Source organism: Podarcis filfolensis, assembly GCF_964270895.1.
Source record: "Podarcis filfolensis genome assembly, chromosome: 7".
Lineage (NCBI taxonomy): Eukaryota > Metazoa > Chordata > Lepidosauria > Squamata > Lacertidae > Podarcis > Podarcis filfolensis.
Window position 1 is genome coordinate 10,135,097 of NC_139603.1, and position 22,641 is coordinate 10,157,737.

Sequence of the window (22,641 nt, forward strand, 5' to 3'; positions counted from 1 at the left end):
AAAAATTCTTACCTCTTGGAAGCAGTAAAGATATAATTTAACCCTTTCAGTCCAAACTCTAAATTGTATTACTTTTCCCAAAGGTTCCCTCTTTCCCTAGCATAGGAAAAAGACCACACGTTTGGTAAGTTAAAAAATGGTTTACTTACACACTCTTCAAAGGTCAGGTTCATGTGTTTCATAAAAGGTTGCACAGGCAGTAATATTCACCTTAGTTACAAAGCGGCAGAAGTTCCTAAATTATTGGTAGAGGAACTCAAGAATGGATGCTGAGAGCCATGCAGTTGAGCTGGAGCAACCAACTCAAACCTCTTCACATGCTGAGCTTCTCAAGTAAAGTGGAGAACAAAGGCTTGATTATGTAGTTCCTTCCAAGTTGAGGGGAAGTAGATAGTGAAGCCTGACAGGACAGCATACTCTATGGTATTAACCCCTTCATGCATTAATTAGACTTAAGCATGTTGGTTATGTGAAACTGATTATCCCACAAACCCCTTCTCAATAAATGAACCACTGGGAGTCCCATCTTAACTCAAATGTTCTCAAAACAGTCTCTTGGTCGAGGACTGGTCAGAATATTGACTGTCATTTCTTTGGTTTGATAATACGCCAATTCAACAAGTCCATCTTGTACCACATCATACACATAGAGGTATTTCACCCCAATATGTTTGGTTCTTGCATGAAACATCTCACTTTCAAAGAGTCAGCAACAGTGTAATCTTTCTGTGTAATTAGAGAAAGCACATCTAAGTCCTGTGATTCTAAGAGCTCTGCCAAGAACAGATGAAATTGCTGTGTGCTGCCAGTATTGGCTCATCTAGTGCATTATTGTCTACTTTGACTAGCAGTGACTAGATGTCTTTCCCATTATCCTGCCACCTGATCTTTTAAACTGGAGATTGAATCTGGGATGCAAAGCATGGGCTCTGCTACTGAGCTATGACATCCCACTGCCACCTCCCTTTATAACTTCAAAATAGCAGAACAGGTAACAAGCTGAGTCATTCATACAAATGTCTGTTGTTTTCAGCATTCAGTTCAACATACAGTCGCAACTGAAATTATTCAACTCCCATTGCAAATCAGGTTTATTATCAAAATTTACAGACTTTCATCTGTTTGCAATGAGCAAATCAAACAAAAGCAATTGAAATAGCTCAACACAGAATCGAAACAAGCGGTAAAAAAGAAGAACCAAAACTATGCATATTTCACTCAAATAGCATTTTGTTTAATAATACATTATTTGTCCAACATGGTGGCACACATAAGATAGGAAACAAAGCATTACAGGTGCATGTTTGGATAAAAGAGACATCTGTATTAACCACCTGCTAATCCAGCACAACTGGTAAGGAGAGTCACTCAAAGTGCATTAGTCTCATTTAGACTCTGGGACCCGCTAACCTTTTAACAGCTCTAATCCTGAACTCAGGAGAGGGAGACATCAGTGTTGCACCATCTCTCACTGAAAAGTCTTCCTGTAACACCTCAGGAAGGCGAGTTAATTACACTTTGTTCTTCAGTTCTCCATTTATTGATGCTTCTGATACGGCACTGATCAGATCCTGCCGTCCAGGATTTCTCCTCTTGCATAAACTTTGGATGCCTTTGTAGATAGCAAACCCAGGGATAAACAGGCTTGGTATTCCTGCAAGGACTACGACGATAGCATAAACCCAGTCAGGATATTTTATCGACATGGATTTGGGAAACAGGTCCTGAGGAAAAGACGACACACCTTTCAGATAGTTGCAGGTGGTGATGGTGCAGAAAAGATGGAAACCTAAAGGAATCCATCTACCCATCCCCCCTGAACTGCATTTAAGCTAGGCTCCTTGGAGTGCAGGAAGAGCAGTGCCAGAAACTTATATTTTTGCTTTTGCAAAGGCCAAATTGGTATACCCAGCACCGCTAAAGGGAACTGAGAACTCAGCTACATTAGTAAAGAAAAAGTGTATTAAAACACTGTGACACCAGACAGCGCTGTGGAGTTCTTTCGCCAATGTGATTTCACATTATGTTTACAAGAAAATTTACAAGCTTTTCTTTAATGTGTCTATATCCAGTCTGAGTTCCCATTCAATGCAGACATGCCTTAACAGGGATTGTGATCAATCATTTAATTTCAATTAGTAGCCAATTTAGAGCAGGTAATTTATTTTCCCTAAGGGGGAAACAAATTGTTCTTCTTCATCTGCCCCAACAAGATATTCAGCAAATAGTCCTTGTGGGGGTGTGGGAAGGGTAGCAAACTGTGGATTGGGCAATCAAAGGCATGCTGAGCACAGCGTGAGTGAAGAGAAACCCATAAAATAACTGGGGGTGTGCTTCTTTGAACATGTGTACTTACGTATTCGGGATCCCAGACGTTGTATCGTAATTCTGCTCCCACTTTCACCACAAAGTAAAAAAAGAAGATAACCAACATGATAAGAGGACTGATAAATCTCCAGGTGGCCTGCCAGAAGATATTGGGTTTGTGTCCAATCATGAACTTAATATCATCATTAAATCTGATAATAAAGAGAAAGGAAGTTTAGAGAAACCAAGCTGCTTTGGACAGATTAAGGGCCAACTCACACATGAATATTCATTACTTGGTAACTGTCATAAGGAAAGAGGGCATTACAGATACGTCAGAACTGACAGAACTTCCATATCTGCTTGCATTGCCTATAACGTTATATCTTGTAATGGAATCAGCTCTCACATTCAGAAGCTGGTTATCAAGTGTAGACAAACTGTTGCATGAATTTATGTATAGGTTGGGGGGGTTGCCCCTCCAGCAGATATCATGCACATGCAGCCCACTACCAAAACCAGCACAATTGTTTTTGTGACTTTTCTGAATTGTCCCTACAAAACACCCCATCACAGTTTCTTCCTATCTATTCAATACCAAATGTAACAATTCACTGATAAATGTATCTATGTACTGGCTCACTGGGAAAACTTCAGAAATTCATATAGACATGTGAGCTCAGCTACTCAGCAGCCCCTCTGCCTGAGTGATAATTCCTGGCATCCTGATACCTGAATGCCAGACAGGTAGCCATTCCAGAAATAACAAACCCAGATGAAGACAAAAGGGTGTGATTAACTTGGCTGGGAAACAGGGAAATGTAAATATCTTTTTTGTTACACTTGATGGGTGTTTGGTGGAGGGCAAAGAGAACCATGGGGCAGGGTCCAGGATGCAAAGCATTTTGCATGCATTATATTTGTAATCCTTAAAACAGTCCAGTAAGGTGGACTTATAAATCATTTAGAGATTTTATTACAATCAAGCAGTATATAATTTTTGTTAAACAAATAAAATTATTTTCCTTGTACTTTTGAGAGGCGGGTGGGAGAATAAGTGGCTTGCACAAATCTAGCTACAGAATTTTTGGCTGACAGGAATCCAGAGACACTTTCTATTTGAGAAGGTTTCACATCTTACCTGTCTATCCCATATATGTAGACAACGGAAAACATCTCGAAGAAAGCAATTATCAGCAAAGGAATGGAACCAGCAAAATTATCAAACAGAGCCAACCAATAGTTTCCTGATCTCAGCACAAAAATAATGGCAAGCAAGAAAGATGTCACACAAATCAATCCTGTAAAGAAACAGCAAACACGATCAAACAAAATAAACTGTGAAGCAGAAAGTTTAACTAAGAAAATTAAATAAATATTATAATACAAGAAACGTTGGCAACACCTCAAGGATCAAATCAGCTAAACATGAAGAAAATGTATTGATCCAGTTTTCACACATCATGGTGAACAAGTTAACAGTTTATTGCAAACACACTGTCTCTCCCACCCTCTGCTCATTCTGGTAGGAAAGAAGCTGATTTCTGCCATAGTATTACATCCAAGCCAGGAGCTATGATTTGTTTCATTCCAACAAAGCATGCTCGGTAAGCCAAGAAGAAACATTGAGTACCGGTTGTGGCTTGCTGTGAGTGAAACAAACCAAGATCCCTGGCTCAGACATAACACTAAGCCAAGAATGGTGGGCTCTTTCCTCTGAACAGTAGCTGGGAAGACAGAAACAGACCAAAAAAGTTGCAATCTATGGTTGATTGCAATGTGCGAACTAAGCTATTCTGTTCTTGGAACTCTATGGAGGATATAAAGTCAAGGGGGGAAAGAAAAGAAAAGGCTCCTTCAATTATTGTTATAGATTTAGGAAGTCTTCTGAAATTCAAAGTTCGAACTCGTCAGCTAGACTGGTCCATCTCAAAAGAGTTGCTGTGCAAAAAAAAAAAAAAGGAAAAGCAAAAAAGCTGACTGCTATCCAAAGCTACATGCTCACAATCAATTCCCTTCTCCTCCATCAGCAATATTCAGCAGTAGGGGTTGCTTTACTGTGTTTGCCTGCAAATGCAGGTCCAATGAGTAGCTGCAATGATTTCACTCTGCCTGGCTTGCTGGCAAAACTCATGAGCAAGTTGCTGACTTTTTACCATCATCTTTAAAACATGCTTCATTCATACTGGGTCAGATTCAACTAAGTTGTTGTGCTAGCAAAAGCCAACACAACAAAGCCTGTTGATGCAATGGTACTTTTCCCCAGCCGTCCTCTGCACCATGACAGCTGCAACCAACCCAAAACTGTTGAGGAGGGTCAGGAGGACTCCACAGAACAGGGGGAAAGGGAAAGAGCATTCTTTCTGGAAAGCAGAAATGCTTTTTCTGATTGAACTATTGTCTTAGTGCAATACTGAATTCCACCCAATGAAAATAAAGTATTACATCATTTAACTTGAAAAAAGCAATATACTACTTGAATTCTGACGACCACTTTGCAATCCCTCTGTTGCCACGCCCTGATTATACTACCATTTTTTTCAACTAACCTGTAACAAGTTCCTTAGGCCATTTTTTCGGTATGATTTTGAGATCGTTCAGTGGCACCATAACACCCTCTATATTCCCAAACATAGATGATAAACCTAAGCAGAACAGCATGATAAAGAAGAGGATGGACCATATTGGCGAGGCAGGCATTTTGGTGATGGCCTCAGTGAAGACAATAAATGCTAAGCCAGTTCCTTCAACACCCTGCAGAAAATAGCAATAGATATAGATGGAATAAGACATACAATTATTGATAATTTTAAAACACACTTTAAGTCACTCAGGATAGACCAACTACAGCCAACTTCCTAAGCCAATAGGACTGTATCATTTATCATTCTATCACTAACTGCTCTTCCACCAAAGCACCCAAGGAAGAGTACAAGAATAGAACCAGATAAAATCATCACAAAAGCTACAATGAATAAAGTTTTTGTTCAAGCAACAGCAGCCATATGCTAAAATCACTTATGATAATTTCCAAGAGGGTAAATAAATTCTCTCTCTCTTTCATTTATGTTTATATAATTTGGGTCTTACAATGGTCCAGGACACATGTGGTAAATCATAATTAATGGTTCGCCAGTAATATGGAAGTGACTCATGCTTATTGATATAAAGTCCTTTATTATAATCTTGTTAGCTTCCATGTTATCACCTTACATCACTTAAGAATGATTCCAGGTCACAGGTCTGAAATGTAAGAGTTGCAAAGGTTGCTGGATCTGTCGTGTTGAGCCAAGCTTGCATTTGTTCAAAGTTTTCCTGGGTTACATTACCTTCTGGCAAATCAAATGCATTTGTCAGAGTGAGGATATTTCTGCAAATGCAAAAGGAAAGCAGTCAATGCCTCTTCACACAGATTTCTTAAGTTTTATCATTATGACAATGAATTAGTAAATAATTTTTTATGCTCACAGAACAACACATTTAAAAGAATGCAGATACATTACAGTGGGGTCAAAAGTAAGTTCTGACTTTACCATCTGCTTCCTAATTTCTATTGAAAATAGAAAGTATTTTGCTACTTTATCAGGCAGTAATAAAAATAGAGCCATCAGTTAAATAAAAAGATATCAGATCCTTAGAAGCAGAGTTCTTAATAATATGGAAAGGTATGCCTCCCAAATCCTATATTTCCTGTGCCACAAGGACAAAGTTGTTAGCTAAGTTAAGAGAGCCAAGGGCAGAACATTAAAATAAATTAACTTACATGCTCTCTCCTATTTGTAAATAGCTAATGTTTGCCCAGATACAACAAGGGTTATTTGTACATAGAAAATGGTCTGGCAGCCACATGCCCACTGTTTTCCCACATCATTGACAGTTCTGCCTGTGTTGCTTGCTTATTAGAGAAGACAACTGATCCCATAAACCCCTGGAACTATAATTGTCTGTGCGATTCGCACTCATATTGGCGAGGGGGAAGAGAACAATGATCTGGGACACTTTAATTGGAAAACAGGGAAAAAACTTACTGGCTAAAGCAATTGTCATATCTCTCTGTTGCTCTGAATCCAATGATTGAGTATATGACAGTAGCTGCATAAATGGATGTGAGGCCATTAATCACAGAGATAGTCAGAGCGTCCTTTTCACAGTTGTTGCTGGAAACCAAAAAACAGAAACAAGCTCACTGGGTGATCTTGGGCCAGTCACTGTCTCTCAGGCTTATGTACCTCTGGGACTTGTGAGGTAGAAATGTGTGGGGTGGGGAGGTGGAGAAACGTGTGTGTGAGCCCTGGTTGCTCAGTTTCCTACATCTTGCATGATAAGAATTGTGCTACAAATAGTAATACACAGTCTTCAATATGAAAGAAAGGAGAAGGAAGGACTTTTCTAGACCTCGATCTTGAGCTACCTTGTTTTCTTCTTCCCATTTGTTTTTTGTTTTGTTTTTGTTTTGCTCAGGAAGAACATATGCCTTCCAAGATATTTATGAGATAGGATTGGAGGGTGTCACTGTCAAGAAATGAACTACTACCAATTGTGAAATTGTGTTCTAAAATTGAATTGACTTTTTCTATTTGGTATGGCAACTTACTGAATTGAATTATAACTAGAGAATGAGATGAGGCCTCCAAAGGCAAGGGAAAATGAAAAGAATACTTGAGCTCCAGCATCAAGCCAAGTGCTTGGGTTAGCCAATTCTGCAACCTGAGGAACAGAACAAAAGAACTTCAAAAATTGGATAACTTTACAGCTAAAATGGAACAAAGGCATGTCCTAGCTGACTCTGAGCATGCAACCTGTTCATTTAATATAAAGTGTGGTATGGGAGAATCCCACCGCTTGGACCATCCTACTCCTATCATTCAGTGCATAATCCAGCAGGCAGGTTGAAGGAACTGTCCATAGGAGGAGAAGGGTGCAGAATGGACAGGCAAGGCAAGGAAGGCTATGCGTGTGGACAGCCAGGCAAAAGATTTCCAAGAGAAACCTGCCTTAGCCCTGTCTATCTAGCTCCTTCCTGTCAACACTGACTGCCAGCAGTCCTCCAGGGTTTGACGAAGAGGCCATTCCCAGGTCTTTTACTTGCGATCTTCTTACTGGCTATGAACCATGCTTGGACCTCATTTGCTACCTGTGTGCAAATCATATATGCTTCCATTGAAATAGGGCACCTTCCATGCTCCTGACTGGAGAGATACCATATTTTTCGTCCCATAGGACGCTCCGTCCCATAGGACGCACCTAGTTTTTTTGGGGGGAAATAAAGGAAACAAATTTTTCCTTTATTTCAGCCCCAAAAGCAGGTCGGGGAAACCTAACCAGGTCGAGGAACAGCGGGATGGCGGCGCTGCGCCTCCCTGCTGTCCCCCGAGCTTCTGGGGCTCGCCGATGTCTGCCCGGCGCGAGGGGAGCTCTGCTTCAGGGCGCCCCGCCCGCCCGGCAGCAGGCTGCTATCCGCAGCGTGGGGAGCCCTGCGGGGAACTCCTGCAGGGCTCCCCACGCTGCGGATGTCTGTCCAGCGCGCGGGGCGCTCTGCTTCAGGGCGCCCCGCCCACCGGGCGGCAGGCTGCTATCCGCAGGGAACTCCCGCAGGGTTGCCTAGGCTATGGATGTGTTCCCGAAGCGCTGGGTGCTCTGCTTTCAGGGCACCTGACGCTCCGGGAAGCAGGCTGCTATCCGCAGCCTAGACATCCCTGCGGGATCTCCCGCAGGGTTGCCTAGGCTGCGGATGTGTTCCCGAAGCGCCGGGCACTCTGTTTTCAGGGCGCCCGACACTCCGGGAAGCAGGCTGCTATCCGCAGCCTAGACAGCCCTGCGGGAACTCCCACAGGGCTGCCTAGGCTGCGGATGTCTTCCTGAAGCCTGGAGAGCGAGAGGGGTCGGTGGGCACCGGCCCCTCTCGCTCTCCACGCTTCAGCGAAAGCCTGCATTCGTCCCATAGGACGCACCCAGATTTCCCCTTCATTTTTGGAGGGGGAAAAGTGCGTCCTATAGGGCGAAAAATACGGTATGTTGCTCGGAGTGAAGAGTCAGGCAGATTTTGAGGGTTTTATGTGTCAAGGTGGAACACAATTGCCCCCCCCCCCCGGTCATCTGGGAAACTGCTGAATCAGCAGGTGATATTTGCAGGCGCCTCAGCTAACACGTTAAACACATCTGCACAGGTAGAAGAGGGCAGGGCATCACAATTTACTATGCAACCCCTCTCCCTCAGCAAAGTGGCATGTCTGTCTGTCTATATGACTTTGATCATGGAGGGCTTAATGATATCCAGAAAATAATCAGTGTAAATAATGCTGCAAATGGCTCATTTCTCTTCAAACTTTCAGTTATTCTGTTTACTTGGGGTGGTGGGTGGGGATCTAATCCATACTTACATCAGGCGTGAAGAGATATACAATTCCACTGGTTGATCCTTTCAGTGTTAAGCCACGGATCAGGAAAATTGTAAGCACAACATAAGGAAGTGTTGATGTTACATACACGGCCTGGAGAAGGAATATGTCAATTGAATACACACAACATGAATACGCCTCTTTTGTTACTCTTACTTCTTTCATTGCTTCCCATCCACAGCTCTATTGTCTGCCACACTGTTGAAATTTTTATTTGTCACTTTCAGAGCGGAGAACTGCCTCCCCCCCTCCTTAACATTACTCTGTAAATCGCCATGTGCATTGATGGCACAACATAAACCCCCAAGGAAAATTTAAAGCATGGGGTAAATTTGTTTCAATGAAAAACGGCATGGAAAGGAGGAAACTGGGAGAAAAACCATAAAGATTTGCATGGATTATCTGTTGCCAGTATTGCAGGTGTACAAACTGTAATTGTTCTACGGGAGCTACTTCTGCAGGGTCTGACCCCACATTATATGGGTGTCATCTAAAACAAGAACCAAGTGGATCAGACGAATGATGTAGCCCAGGAAAGAACCACATCACTCAGTCTGTCTAGATGGTAGCAGATCAGATTGAGGCTGTACCACATGAAACCCACACTGCATAAGCACTACAATAATCTGACTTGTATCTGCATATATTTACAAATGACTTTTCTGATTCAGCAATACATCTGAACCCGGCCTCTGATGACACTATGTGCTTCAATTTCTCTATAGTTTACAGGTCACACATTGAGACAAGGGCCTGCTCTAACCTACAATGCCACAAAATAGACATTGCGGCAAACATGGAATTTCCATCCCTCTGTTTGTCCCCTTGTGCTGTGTTTGGTTGTTCTGGGGCTTGTGTGTACACTGGTGCCGATACATGTTGTTGTTGCTAGGCTTGATCATTATTATGAACTGCTCATATTTTAGCATGTTTTTAAACCTTTGTTTTATATTAGGGCTCTGTATAGCTGAGCGGCACATTGCGTGAGACAACTGATAAAAATAACAAGTAAATAAAATAAATAATAAAGTGAAAGTTAAGGCAGGGTGGAGAAGGATCTGTTGGGAAAGAAGTGGCCAGCAACAAGGAGAATGTTTTGCCCCCTTCCGGCCCAAAGATACCATCCAGGGTATTAAACACACCCCAAGCCCCGCTTAAATCAGCACACACATGGACAGGTCTGTGAACCCAGTTTGGGGGAAAGCAGCTGCAGCAATCCCTAACATGGTTGGAAAACAGAATATAAGAAGTAGCTCTGATTTCGTTCATACAAGACAAAAGTACCTTTCCTGTTGTTTCAATGCCTCTAATCGTGCACACGTACACCACTCCCCAGGCACATACTAAACATAACAGCAGCCACCACTGTACAGTTCCAGTCTCGTCAATATTGGTGGAGACATTTAATGTCTTCCTGTACCAAAAATAATCAACAGAAGAGCTCTTTGCACATTCGTACACGTAACCTGAAACCAAAGAAACAGTCCTATTAAGCAATGCTACAATCCAGTGGGAAGCTTTTCTGTGCAAGCTCCATTATAATGAAAAACCACAGTGCACTCTTGCACATCTCCCATTAATTTCAACAGAGCGTGCACAATAACTTTTACAGATTTGTTTCATTTAAAGAATCTATACCCTGCTTTCCATTGCTTGTCTCAGAGCACTTTACAGTAAAAATAAAACATACAATGTACAAAATTTAAAACATTGGAAACAGAAGCATTAAAACAAAGATTTCCGGGGGTGGGGAAACATCTTAACCTAGCATCTGACACTTAGCAAGGACGATGACTGCCTGATTTCGAACTTTCAGTGGCCTATGCCACAAGTTTTTTGTTTGTTTTTGTTTTAAAAACATTGGCAAGAAAGCACCTGACCTTTGCAAGGACACTGAGAGTGGCTTGTGAAATTCATACCCAACTGGGGTGCCTCTTTATGCAATTGAGATGTTTTGAGTCAATTCTTCTAATCAATTAATCAGTAAAAAGCTGCAGACTTATTTAAAATAAATATGACTGGGTGTGGGTGGGTGGAGTTGCTATTTCTTCCTCCTCTGCCTATCAACCTTTGACCAGTCACTCCTCTTCCCTCAAGAACAAAAGAGAGAAGCACACATTGGCATTGCATGAAATGCAGCACACAGGAACCCTCCATTCTACCAGCCTGGTAGAAACTGAGCTTTTCTGTCTGAGTGCTTTTTAAACTTTTGCCCTGCCATTTTCCCCATTTAACTCTGAATTGGAACAAACAGCAATTCGGGTTTTCCTCGGAAAACCCTTTCCTGGGGAAAGTGGCAGGACCCAACAAAAAAAGTGCAGACCTATGCCTAGAGATTCAGCACAAAAGAAAGTCTGGGTGAGCCCTTTGTTTGACTGATTGTTTCAGCCAATCGGCTACTTTTAATTGGTGGTCACTTTTTTTATTGAGTATAATAATCAGTGCCACCCTAGATTGCTGGTAGAAAGCAGACATGGATGTATTTAAACCAATCAGACTTTACTGAGTCGCCAAAACAATTCATTTCCAGGGCAGTTCACAAAACAAAAACAAAAAAACAGTTAAAATGCCATGCAATTTCTAAGCCAGACTAAAAGATTACAACACCTTGAAAATAATGTTAAGGTCAGTTCTCATAGTGGTTTTCAGAATTCAAGATGCAACACTTGGCTCAACCTGCTAAGACTATAGCTTACCCAACAGGCCTTCCAAACCAGCCAAAGGAAAGCCAGTGGTGAGTCGAACCGATAAGCCTCCCTTGGAAGAGAATTTCAGATCATGGGCACCCATTATTAAGAAAGTCTGTTCCTCAAACTCATTGGCAATTGGAACCGTAACTCACCCTTATTTTCAAATGGTTCTGATGCCAGATGCAGGATAGCTCAGTTAATATAGCTTCCTAGATTTTGTCCCTTCTGTTTGGACAGTCACTCAGATCTTACCGCTGGGCAATAGTGATGCTTCTGGGATTTCTCTGCACCCAGCAGCTGTGCTCAGGGCTGGCCTTGCTATGCAGCAGTGTGAAATAACCTGCTTTGGGTGACACTATGAAAGGGAATGGTGTCTGAAGGCAGGAATTGTTGCCTGAAGGGTGGTTCAAGACTTTTTAAAGTGTTATTCTTACCATGGGGAGATGCCATTTGGCAAGGGACCTAGAGCATCTGCTTTGCATGCAGAACATCCCACGATCAATCCCTGACATCTCCAGGTAGGATCGGAAGAGACTCCTACCTAAAACCATGGACAGTCACTGCCAGTCAGTGCAGACAATGGTGAAGTGGATGGACCAATGGGGAAATCCCTATGTTCCTATATTTGTTCCTAATGGCCAGCATGAGGCAGGAGGTGGGGTGACAGAAAGTATTTATTGGTTAGATCCAAACTATGTAGGACACATTTGCTTTCCAATGAAATCAATGAGCCTAATATTAGTGAGAAATGCAATTAATTTACTGGCCCCTACACAAGGTTTTCATATGTGCAATAGGTGAAATAAAATAACGTTTTGCCCTGAGCCTTACACTACAAAATGGTCTTGAGGAAGCTTTCCTATTGTTGTTGTCTCCAGCTCTGCAGATTAAAACATTACCCTAATTCAAAATGATCTTTGGTAAAAGACTGTATTTTCTTATGCTGTTTCCAGAGAGAAGCCTCTTTATGATAGACTGCTAACTATTACAAGCATAATCTGTACCTGTTCTGTTTTCATCAGCAAGTGGGCATTCACTCCAAGGCAGTGGCTCTTGGAATGAGTTGAAAAAATACCACATCACCCAAGCAATAATAGTATTATAGTATAAGCCCACAAAGAAGGAGACAATCATTGCTGCTATACCTGTAGGAATAGAGAGAAAGCATTTAGATAGATCCTTTTAGTATTTAAAAAAAAAATAATGATTTTGAGGAACAATGATGAGGAAATGAAATTGACATCAGAACAAACCTTAACAGGTGCAACAAAATTTTGAAGATGTATCCCTGTCCCTTTCCACACTGAAATATCTAGTACAGTGGTACCTCGGGTTACATACGCTTCAGGTTACACACTCCGCTAACCCAGAAATAGTACCTCGGGTTAAGAACTTTGCTTCAGGATGAGAACAGAAATCGCACAGCGGCGGCACGGCAGCAGCGGGAGGCCCCATTAGCTAAAGTGGTGCTTCAGGTTAAGAACAGTTTCAGGTTAAGAAGGGACCTCTGGAACGAATTAAGTACGTAACCAGAGGTACCACTGTAGTTTTCTAAGAATAATCCACAGAAGGAAGCAGAAATCTCCATATATTTAAGGGTGCTGACCTCACAAAGCTACAATTCCCAACAGCCTTAACAAAACATAGTGCCCAGAATTCTCCATGATTGTTTGAGTGGCATAAGTGGGCTTTGGATGTATGGTGTTAATTGTTAAAATCAATTTGAGGCCACAGACTGGTCCCTCATCAGTGTGTGTATCTGAGTTTCAGTCTCAAGTCAAGAAAGAAAGTCCAAATTATTTTTCACCAATACATAATATACACATAGCTGATAAAGGACAGCTTGTTGGATTTTATTGAAAGACTTGTCTCTTCCCCCTTCAACAAAGTCACTGTCCATTTCTTAAAGAAAATGGAAAAGTAGCACCATGTAGATTGCACTACTCTTCCATTTTTTCTCAAAAAAGAAGCCGGGACTTTCTGCTCCAAGAAAAATGACTGGAGGGTTGCAAATTGATTATAGTGGTGTGTGGAACCCCCCAATAAAATTTGAGCGAGTGAGGCATGGTGATTCCAACCTAAACACCTTGCATGAAAGCATATGTATGCTTATAATGCCAACATGTTGCTGAGTATTAAAATACATTAAAACTTACCTACGCCCTTCAGGGCGGGATGGATAGCACTCCAGACACCCACACTACCTCTTCTAAGTCTTTGTCCAATGGCAAATTCAAGGTGGAGCAATGGGATGCCTTCCAGGACAAGCAAAATGAGGAAAGGGATCATAAAAGCTCCTGCAGGGGTAAAATCCAAAATGAGTATGTTTTATACCCAGGGTGGAGAACCTGTGGCCTTCAGATATAGCTGGACGACAACTCCCCGCATCCCTGACCATTGACCGTATAGGCCAGGGCATGGGGGCTGATTGAATTGAAATCTAACAGCAACTAAAGAGTTCCCGATTGTTTTATTTTTCTTTAAATGCAAAAGGACAACTGGGATAAAGTGGTAAGGATGCAATGGTAAGGAAATGCAGAAAAGGAGATACAAGAGCAATTGCAGCATATCCTTTTGTGAATAATGTATATTTTACCATGGTTTTCTAAGGAAGCAAGTAAAAACAGTGCACTACTGCAGAATTTCAGGCATCATCTCTCGCCACACTCTAATATAGTATCAACATGACTACCTTTTCAAAATGAAACTCGGGTATTCTCAGGAGAGTCTTACTTCTATACATTGAGGGAGAAGTTACAAAATAAGACTCAAACCCATGTGTGGGGTGGGGGACAGACAGACTGGAATAAAAGGGCATCAAAATTATCTATTTTCTTTAAAAAGTACTTCTAGTTTATAGCCAGAATTGCTTGGGAATTCCAAGAAACCCAAAACTCAGTGTGGTTTTGAAATCGGTGGTTAACATCAGTGCAGTTTTGAAAGGTTCATTCTACCATCTTGTTTCAAATTGTATCCAAACATAGACCAAAAAAAACCCTACTCAGAAGCCATCATGCATAATTTGGCTGTGAAGCATCCAAATGCGTAGCAAACAGCTTTCCAAAATGCATAGTAGATTCACTCATTTTCCCATAGCCAATTGCTCACTGGGCGTGTTATCTGTTTCTTAAGCAAAACAGCATGTCAAAAGAGCAAGCAAGAGAGAGAAATGATCCAGAATAGCACTGACAAAATCATTTATCTCATACGGCATTTCTGTTCAGTCACCAACTGAATATACTGGAATATTTCCCTCCAGAGGGGAATTCTCTTACAGAATCATCATAAATCATTTAATAGCCCTATGCAGAAAAGTGATGCTTTTTAAACTGTTTTAATCCAATGGTGAAACATTTGTACACCTCTACCTTAGAAAGCGGAACATGAAGTAAATTCTCTCAAATGGTTAAGCTGCTCTCACGTCACCCTCTATGTTGAAATTTGGAGCACACATTGTGATTACCTGAAAAATCTGAAAGTGGAACTTTTTTTACATTGAAGTTAAGGGGGCCAAGTTTATCTCATAATGTAGGCCTGCACTCCAGCCACACATTGAAAGCAATCTGTTTACCTGCTAGAATTAGCATGCAGGGTGGGGATTTCCTATAACAATGAGGAATGTGTGTCTGAGCAAAATGCAAGCTTCTCTTACTAATATTTAATTGCCATGTTAATCAGTACGCCGAATATGTAACACATTGAGTACAGTACTGAAAGTTTAGAAATTGACATGTCCTCTTTCAGTGAGTGAGAATGTGTGACTGGCTTTTAAATAAACCCTTTCCTGAGATAAAGATTAACACACCCGAAATGCAGTGAAAGCAGGACAGGAGGAATGGGAGTGAAAAGAAATCCCTGAATTTGTTTTTTTTAAATGAAAAAAGAAAATTGTCAGAAGCAGCTTGAATCTCTCTCAGATTGTTGGCCTGCCTGTATGACGTCAAGCAGATCATTATACACAGTGGATCAGCACTTTGGCAAGGTGGAGATTCAGTAAGTATATTAACAAAGAGATTTAGTGGGATATGGACTTTAACCAAGTGAATGCAATGACATATGTTTTCAAGAAGCCTCGGACTTACCCAGATGGCACTGTGTCTCCCTCTTTTAGAATGAGCTAAAGCCAGGATAATAAAGAAATAAACAATACAAATCTCTCCTTTCCCTGTTGTCGTTTGTCTATTGTGTGTGTGTGTGTGTTTTGTTGTTTTTTTGCAGTGTGAGCAAGTCTGTATGTGTAGCTGGAATAATATTTTGTAGGCAATGGTTGCTGATACACTGGTAGGGTTATTTTGCTCAGGGTAAGGGACAGGTAATTTTAGAGAGGTGTGAGTGGATTGGTGGATCTTATTTTTCTGAATTTTTCTTCTGCAGTAAAAGCATACTTGCATGAAAAGGCACAAGTCCTAAAATATTACAAAGTGATTAGCTGCATCAAGTAGTCTTATATTTCAGAGCATTGCCCCCAAATATACTACAACACAAAGTAGGTGCAATGGTAACTATTTTAGACCTATTTTAATTGCATGAAAGTTAGAAAAACCTCTGAATTATGAAAAAAGCTGCTTAATTTAATAATGATAAAACCACCACCACCACCCGTGGGAACTGGGTTGTTCACAATAGTAATCATTTGTACAAAGCACAGCATTTCTTGACTAATCCTAATTTTAAATTAGCTCATGTTTGTAATTAAAATGTTAATGACTGTTTCCCTTTTACAGTCAGACACAAATGAGAAACCACAAGAAATTTGGTTCAGCCTTTCTTAACTTTCTGAGAATGCCCATTTGTTTACAAATTTGTACCTCTGCCATTATTGCTGCAATTCCATGCATGTTATACTCAGGCATTTGGCTGACTGAACTCAACAGAACTTCATTCTAAATAAATGCAACCATATAGCACAATCATATGCAAATCTCTCAATTTCCTCAAATGATAGGGTACATGATTGCGTTGCAGGTTCTTTCTAAACTAGGTGTGGTTTTTTTGTCATTGGAAATCATAGTGATTGAGAAAAACATTACAATTTTCCGCTCCATTCAAGCATTTTCACTCAATAAATGTCTGCCTCCACCATCTGTGTGATCAGAGACATACCTCCTCCGTGGCTCTGGCAGAGATAGGGGAATCGCCATACATTGCCCAGGCCTACACAAAACCCTATGCAGGTGAGCATGTATTGTGCCTTATTATCCCATTTGGGTCTTGAATCCGCCTCCGTAGCCTCAAGGTTTTCAAGGTCCTCATGGGAAGGTATTCTCAATTCCAAGTTGGGGTTTGGCAGCTGCAGTTTTACCATGATGTCTCTGTGCTTGGATGTCCTTGCTCAAGAATCCGTAGCTGGTTCTGGGGCCAGCCAAAGAAAGGGAGCCTTGGCTGCTGGCTTCAGCTCTTTATAGCGAACCTTTGACACTAAACTTGATGGTGCTGACTTGGGGTAGAAAGGAAGCGTCAGCAAGTCATTTGATTAACCAAGGTTACTCAGAGACTTATTAATGCCTTATCTGCCAAAGCTCCAACTGAGCGCAGTGATTGCATGGTATCAAAATGATCAAGACAAGTAATGGCAATTCACAGGGCAATTTGCTCCAAGGTACATAAAGCAGTATGTTTAAATAGACCTTGCCACACCCCTCTGCTAACCATCATTTGCAATAAAGTGAAGGACATTATCCCAGCAAAATCAAAGCCCATAACCAAGTTCCTGTAACTCCCTACAATCTCTGTTAGTAATCATGCTTGCTGAGGCCTCCCATCCCTTCCAGTATCTGCACATCCTGCATCGACGCCTTTACAAGGCTTATATTTCATTATTCTTAGTAAGCAAATTATTTGGGCTTTAGATCAATTTGGGCAAAAGTGTTACAGGTGATTAGAAATGAAGTTTTGTGAGACACTTAACATGTTTAATAAATGGTACCAAAAAATTAAACCAAAGGATGAATTCCTCAATTTGATTTAGACGTTACGGAGCTCTGAATTTCATTAGAAGTAGCAGGAGGAACTGCTCTGCTGGCAAGGAGGGTTCTAGCCTATATGAAGGGTTCTAACAGCCTCTCTCAGCCATAGAGATGAATGAATCTGTAAATTTTGGTTTCTCTTTCGTTTCTCATTTTTCTAATCTTAAATTCGGTTTGACACATTTCTGAATAAATTTGCTTTTTTTAAAAGGTCATCACGAAAATCAATTTTTGTATTGATTGACATGCATTTCCCCTAATGTACACATTGTTTGGACAACTGAAATGCAAAATCCAAAGTAGTATGAATTTCAAAGGATAACTGTTGGTTCATTTATTGTTTCAGAAAGTGCAAATTAGGTACCAGTAGGTTCCCATTAAATTGTGAACTGAACTGAACTGTACTGTGTTTTCCCCCCTATCCCTCCTCAGTCAGAAGCTGAGCAAGATCCAATTTAAGTACAGTACTGTAGTAGAAAAGTGCTGTCCCAGCTCACATTTCTGATGTTCCCATATTTAAACAGAACATTACTTTCCCCACAACCAGTCTGGAAATTATCTGAAATTCCACCTAAGATTTGGTGCAAACAGTATCCTACTTTCCCATGACATATACCTTGGAGAAAGAAGTGGATATGAGCATAGCCTCAGGGTATTCATTGCGCAGAAGTTAAAGATTGCCAGAATCAGAAATTAATCCTGTTATTAGCTGAAGGTGACACATTTAAAGTATCCACAGTTGACAATCTTTAAACCAGGACCAGATAATTTTGTAAAACACTTGATCTCTGTATAACTTGAGGGAATTAAAACACACTATCTCTATTTTTAGCAACCCTTTTTAACTTTAAATATTGAAAAATATTGAAGAGCTGTGTCTTAGTAACTGCAAATTATGATAGTTTATTCCATTAAAACACAAATACAGTGTCTTGAAAAGAAAGAACTATGAATTCAAATACTCACTTTAACCATTTAAATTCTGGCAATACATGTCTGAGTAAGTTTCAAAACCAACATAAGTACTCAAAGCTGAAATGAGGGTTCAGACACCAAGTATACAGGAGAGCTTTAAGCACCCTCAACTTCTAAAACAATTGCACTAAGTTAGAAAGCTGAGTTCTTTAGAAATCATTCATGTCATTCAAAAGATACAGGCAGCAACAGCTTTCTGGGAGTGATAATGCTTTAGGAGGGCTGACTGCTTCCAGTAAAAATTCGCTGTAGTATCGGTGGAAACAGAAAGCTGGTGGGAGAAGGAGAAAGGGATATCACACTGAGAACACTGCTTGACAATGTGGAATATCAGCAACTTGGGTTTTCCAGGGGAAAGGAAACCTGTGATAAGGCTCATCCACACTACCTAGAAAGCATGGGTCCGAGTGGTTTTCCAGTTGCCCTGCTGCTTTCCCAAGGAAAACATGCTATTTAGTGCTGAACTGGAGAAAACAGCAAATCCATGGAAACCTGATTGACGTTTGCACCAATTCAGTGGAAAAGATCGGGTTTTCCTGGGGGAAGCAGCGGGAGAAGAGGAAGTCTGGATGAGCCCTTCCTACACACTAGAACATTTGGGGTGCATTCCTTTCAAAGCTGTGCTTATCAAGTCACATCACTGTCCCCACCCTCATCTCTCCACAACATGCATGCAGACAGACAATATTGCACCACTCTAGAAACATGGGACGGACACACACACACACACACACACACACACACACATACACACACACTATGCTAACAGCACACAATCACTTATCCCTAATACTACACAGGAATTAAATTAACTGCCATGCTACGTCGTTTGGGGAGCATGAAGTCTCACTGGTGTGTATATATATATATCTTTTGAAACCCTCAACAGTACATTTTAGGGGTTTTTAAAACATAATTTTTGAGGAATTAGCATCAGAAAATAACAATTTTTAAGCTCACTTTTACAATAAAAACAACAAGGTACACTGTCTAAGAATATGACATGGAAAACCAACTAAGGTAAGGGAGGAAGTAAGTTGTCTCCAGTAAGAATTGTTCCAGGTATTCATTTTTTTTAAATTGTCCCGAAACTTTTCAGCTCAATGACCCCCTTTTTTCAAAGAACGTATGTGTGGTTATTATCCTGTAAAAACTGAGAGTGTTTGTGGGTCTCTTCACCCACAGTTCCGCCCTCCCAATGTATTCTTGTTACTGATTTATTAGAATTACATGGGGAAAGGCTTTAGAAAAAAACAATACACAAATAAAAAAGATTATTTGCTTCCTGTGCTCCTGAATACAAAACTTCAGACATCATCATACACATGCAAAACACATGTCATTACATTAATAGCCTCAGTAGGTTTTAGGGATCAAATTAATCTCTAACATAAATCCCTTACTGGAGCCAATGTGAATACTATACTGGCTCCTGCTAGGAAGTCTAGATGCTTTAATGTTATTACATTACCTTTTCAATAACTCTAAAAAGCCTTTAGCTTTTAACCCCACATTTTCCTCTGCTCTCTTTTGTACGGCTGCAACTTGTCCTTTCTGCGGGGCATTCTCTGTATTTTTTGTCCTGACATATGCCGCAGATTCCCCTATGTGCAAAGAAAAATTATGAATTATATGGGGAATGAAATATACTCAGAGTCGCAAAGTGATTTCATGCTCTTTATTCAGCTCATAGTGGTGAGGAGGAATGAATGTCCCCTCAAAGTATCTGCTTATATACATTATTTACACAATGGGCTGCACATGATTGGCTAATTCCGGAATTCTACTGTAAGCCAATCAGGTTGTGGATTCACTTCTATCTGGAGCATGATTGGGTGGTTTCTGCCAACCAATCATACTGCTGCATTGTTCTAGGACCAATCAGACTGCTGCATTCTGAATCCTATTGTTCTAGGACCAATCAGACTGCTGCCTTTTGGATCCTATTGTTCTAGGACCAATCAGACTGCTGCAGTTTGGATCCTATTCAACTCAGTACATAACAGGGAAAGAGAACAATTACTCTGAATTCAATTCAGAAAGTATAAAATCAACAGTGGCAATGCTAATGGACACCACCTTGTAGTTTGAATCTCTCGTGTTTTCCTACATGGAAGAAGATTTGTGGAGTTGGCAATAGGAAATAAGGCTTTTTTGGTGCAGTACCACATCTGTGCAACATTTTTCAGTCTTTCCAGTGCCAGGCAAAAAAATTTTTTTTTACTCTCGCCTTTTCATCATTTGAATTGGGTTTTAATCTCTTCTAAAACTTGTTTTATTGTTCTGCTAATTTTAATCCTTCCAATCTTTTTATTAGGTTAACTGGGATGTGGTTTCATTTTAATTATGTATTGTCATTTGTTGTAAGCTGTTCTGAAAATAGAAACACTAAAGAGTGGAGCATAAATAATTTGAAGAGATGAAAAATCTTCACCACTTTGGTGAAAACCTGAGGCAGTTTATAGTTGTCACAGTTGTCTGCTGTCTTAACTCAAGGAAGGTCAAGATATGATCTTCATCACACAATTTTAAGGTAAGTTGCCCAAGGCCAAGTGAGCTGAGATTTTTAATCTTGGTGTTCCCAGTCCAAGCCCAGTACTATAACTGCTACACTACACCAGCTGTCATACCCTTTCCCCCTCGTTTATACTATATCTTGTTCTGTAAGTCTTGATGTGATTCCTACGCAACCAAGGACAACCAATGGGGACCAGCTCAATGACTGTTACATGTAATGGCTACTTGCCATGCCCCCTAAATCCCATTGCATCTGAGCTTACTACTTTCCTTTTTCAGTCGGCTTAAACACTTCTCTGGGGTTTCTCTGAAGCTTCTCAAGGTACAGCAACCTCTGGCTTCCAGGTGCAAGTGTCTTTACAATAAATTGAGACTACATGGGCTTATGAAAAAAATAACTAAATTACTGGAACAGAAAAAAATATTAAAGTTTTAAGGAAAAGATATTACAGGGAAAAGTTACAGAAAACCAGTATATTTCCCAATGGAGCAAAATAATAAAATGAAGTAGATTAAAACATGATCCTCTTTCCCTAGAGCTGAATCTCACTTTCTCACATACACTCCTCGTACAGTCCTTCTTTCCTGCCTTTCTCTCTGCCATTCAAATCCTTTTCTTATTACACTGATATCCACATTTATCTGCCCACCTCCAAGGTAGCTGCCTTTGTCTAAGGCCCAATTCCTTCACATCATGATTTGAACCCAAGCTTCCAAGTGAATTCCTCTTCATAGGCTCACACCTTTACAGTAATAATTTCATACTTACACAACCTCTTATTTTCATAATCATTGTTAACAGTGGCAGAGCCACAATATTGACACGCAATTTCTTCTGGCTGATTCTGGGGGGGAGAGGAGCAAAAATAATTTAGATATTTTTTTCCTTTCCTCTTAATATTTATTTAACATATTTACAACCCACCCTATGTCACATATTATGGTGGGAAACAATAGTTTCAATTAAGAACAAATGCATAATCAAAGCATCAGGATTGCTAGATTCATTCATCATCCATTTTAAAACTACTTAGCATAATCTATAAATGTCCTAAATTTATACCAAATCATTTTATAATATCTATCTATAATATTGATGTGAAATTAACTTTCTCCCCTCTAGTCTGCATTTTACACAAACATTTATTAGCTAACCACAATGAAGGCCATGGAGAATGGATGCGGGGAATTCACATGTGAGAGAAGGGCTGCAGGTTGGGGTGAGATTTCACAGCCTTTCCCTATGGATTTATCTATGTTACACTGCACTAGCCATTAATATGTAGTCAAGAGAAAATAGTGATGACTGTAAGACAGCTACAAAACAGCAAAAGATCTTGAGAGCGGAGGTAAGCAGAAGTATAAAAGGACAGAGTAATTATCCGGGTGTGGGATTTGAGCATTTGGAAGGGATTAAACTGAACGGGAAGAAACCCATTTACCCTACCTAAAGTTCCTCAGAGGAAGAGTGGGATTAACAGGGTGATAAAATAGGAGATAAACCAAGATAAGTTTGAGGCAATTGAAAAGAGGGCATAGGCACATGTAGTCTATGAAGCTTATACTGAATTTATGATCAGTTTAGTCTGAAAAGTCGATACTAAGACTCAAAGTTCAAATCATTCTAATCTAAGACCAGCATCATTGCTCTTCTAGGACAAGATTTTCTGTTTTCTGTTTGTAAACTTTCAGCTCAAGATACAATTTGAATTCCTCAATAACTCACGGAAATATACACCCCAACTTTAAATAATGTATCATCATCTTTTTTATATATATAAATATTTA

General features: G+C 40.4%; 2 protein-coding genes across 31 annotated transcripts in view; both read right to left on the reverse strand.

Moving 5' to 3' along the window:
- Positions 1 to 1,212: 1,212 nt before the first annotated feature.
- LOC310767555 (sodium-dependent neutral amino acid transporter B(0)AT1-like) lies at positions 1,213 to 18,448 on the reverse strand. The gene is made up of 13 exons (XM_083624664.1): positions 18,328 to 18,448; positions 16,499 to 16,832; positions 13,552 to 13,692; positions 12,400 to 12,540; positions 9,990 to 10,171; positions 8,688 to 8,798; positions 6,902 to 7,014; positions 6,336 to 6,464; positions 5,521 to 5,677; positions 4,857 to 5,061; positions 3,449 to 3,608; positions 2,357 to 2,519; positions 1,213 to 1,724 (listed from the first exon to the last, which is right to left on the reverse strand). Exons 2-13 carry the CDS (start codon positions 16,698 to 16,700, stop codon positions 1,512 to 1,514), a joined length of 1,917 nt encoding a protein of 638 aa, XP_083480790.1. The 5' UTR covers positions 16,701 to 16,832; positions 18,328 to 18,448; the 3' UTR covers positions 1,213 to 1,511.
- Positions 18,245 to 22,641, reverse strand: part of MAJIN (membrane anchored junction protein) — a 180,150-nt gene continuing 175,753 nt past the window's right edge. For all 30 annotated transcript variants that reach the window (XM_083624749.1, XM_083624727.1, XM_083624750.1 and 27 more), the window contains 3 exons: positions 21,623 to 21,698; positions 19,808 to 19,940; positions 18,245 to 18,607 (listed from right to left, as the gene is read on the reverse strand). In XM_083624749.1, the coding sequence (XP_083480875.1) occupies positions 18,550 to 18,607; positions 19,808 to 19,940; positions 21,623 to 21,698 (267 nt within the window). In that variant the 3' untranslated portion in view covers positions 18,245 to 18,549. The remainder of the gene's footprint in view (positions 18,608 to 19,807; positions 19,941 to 21,622; positions 21,699 to 22,641) is intronic.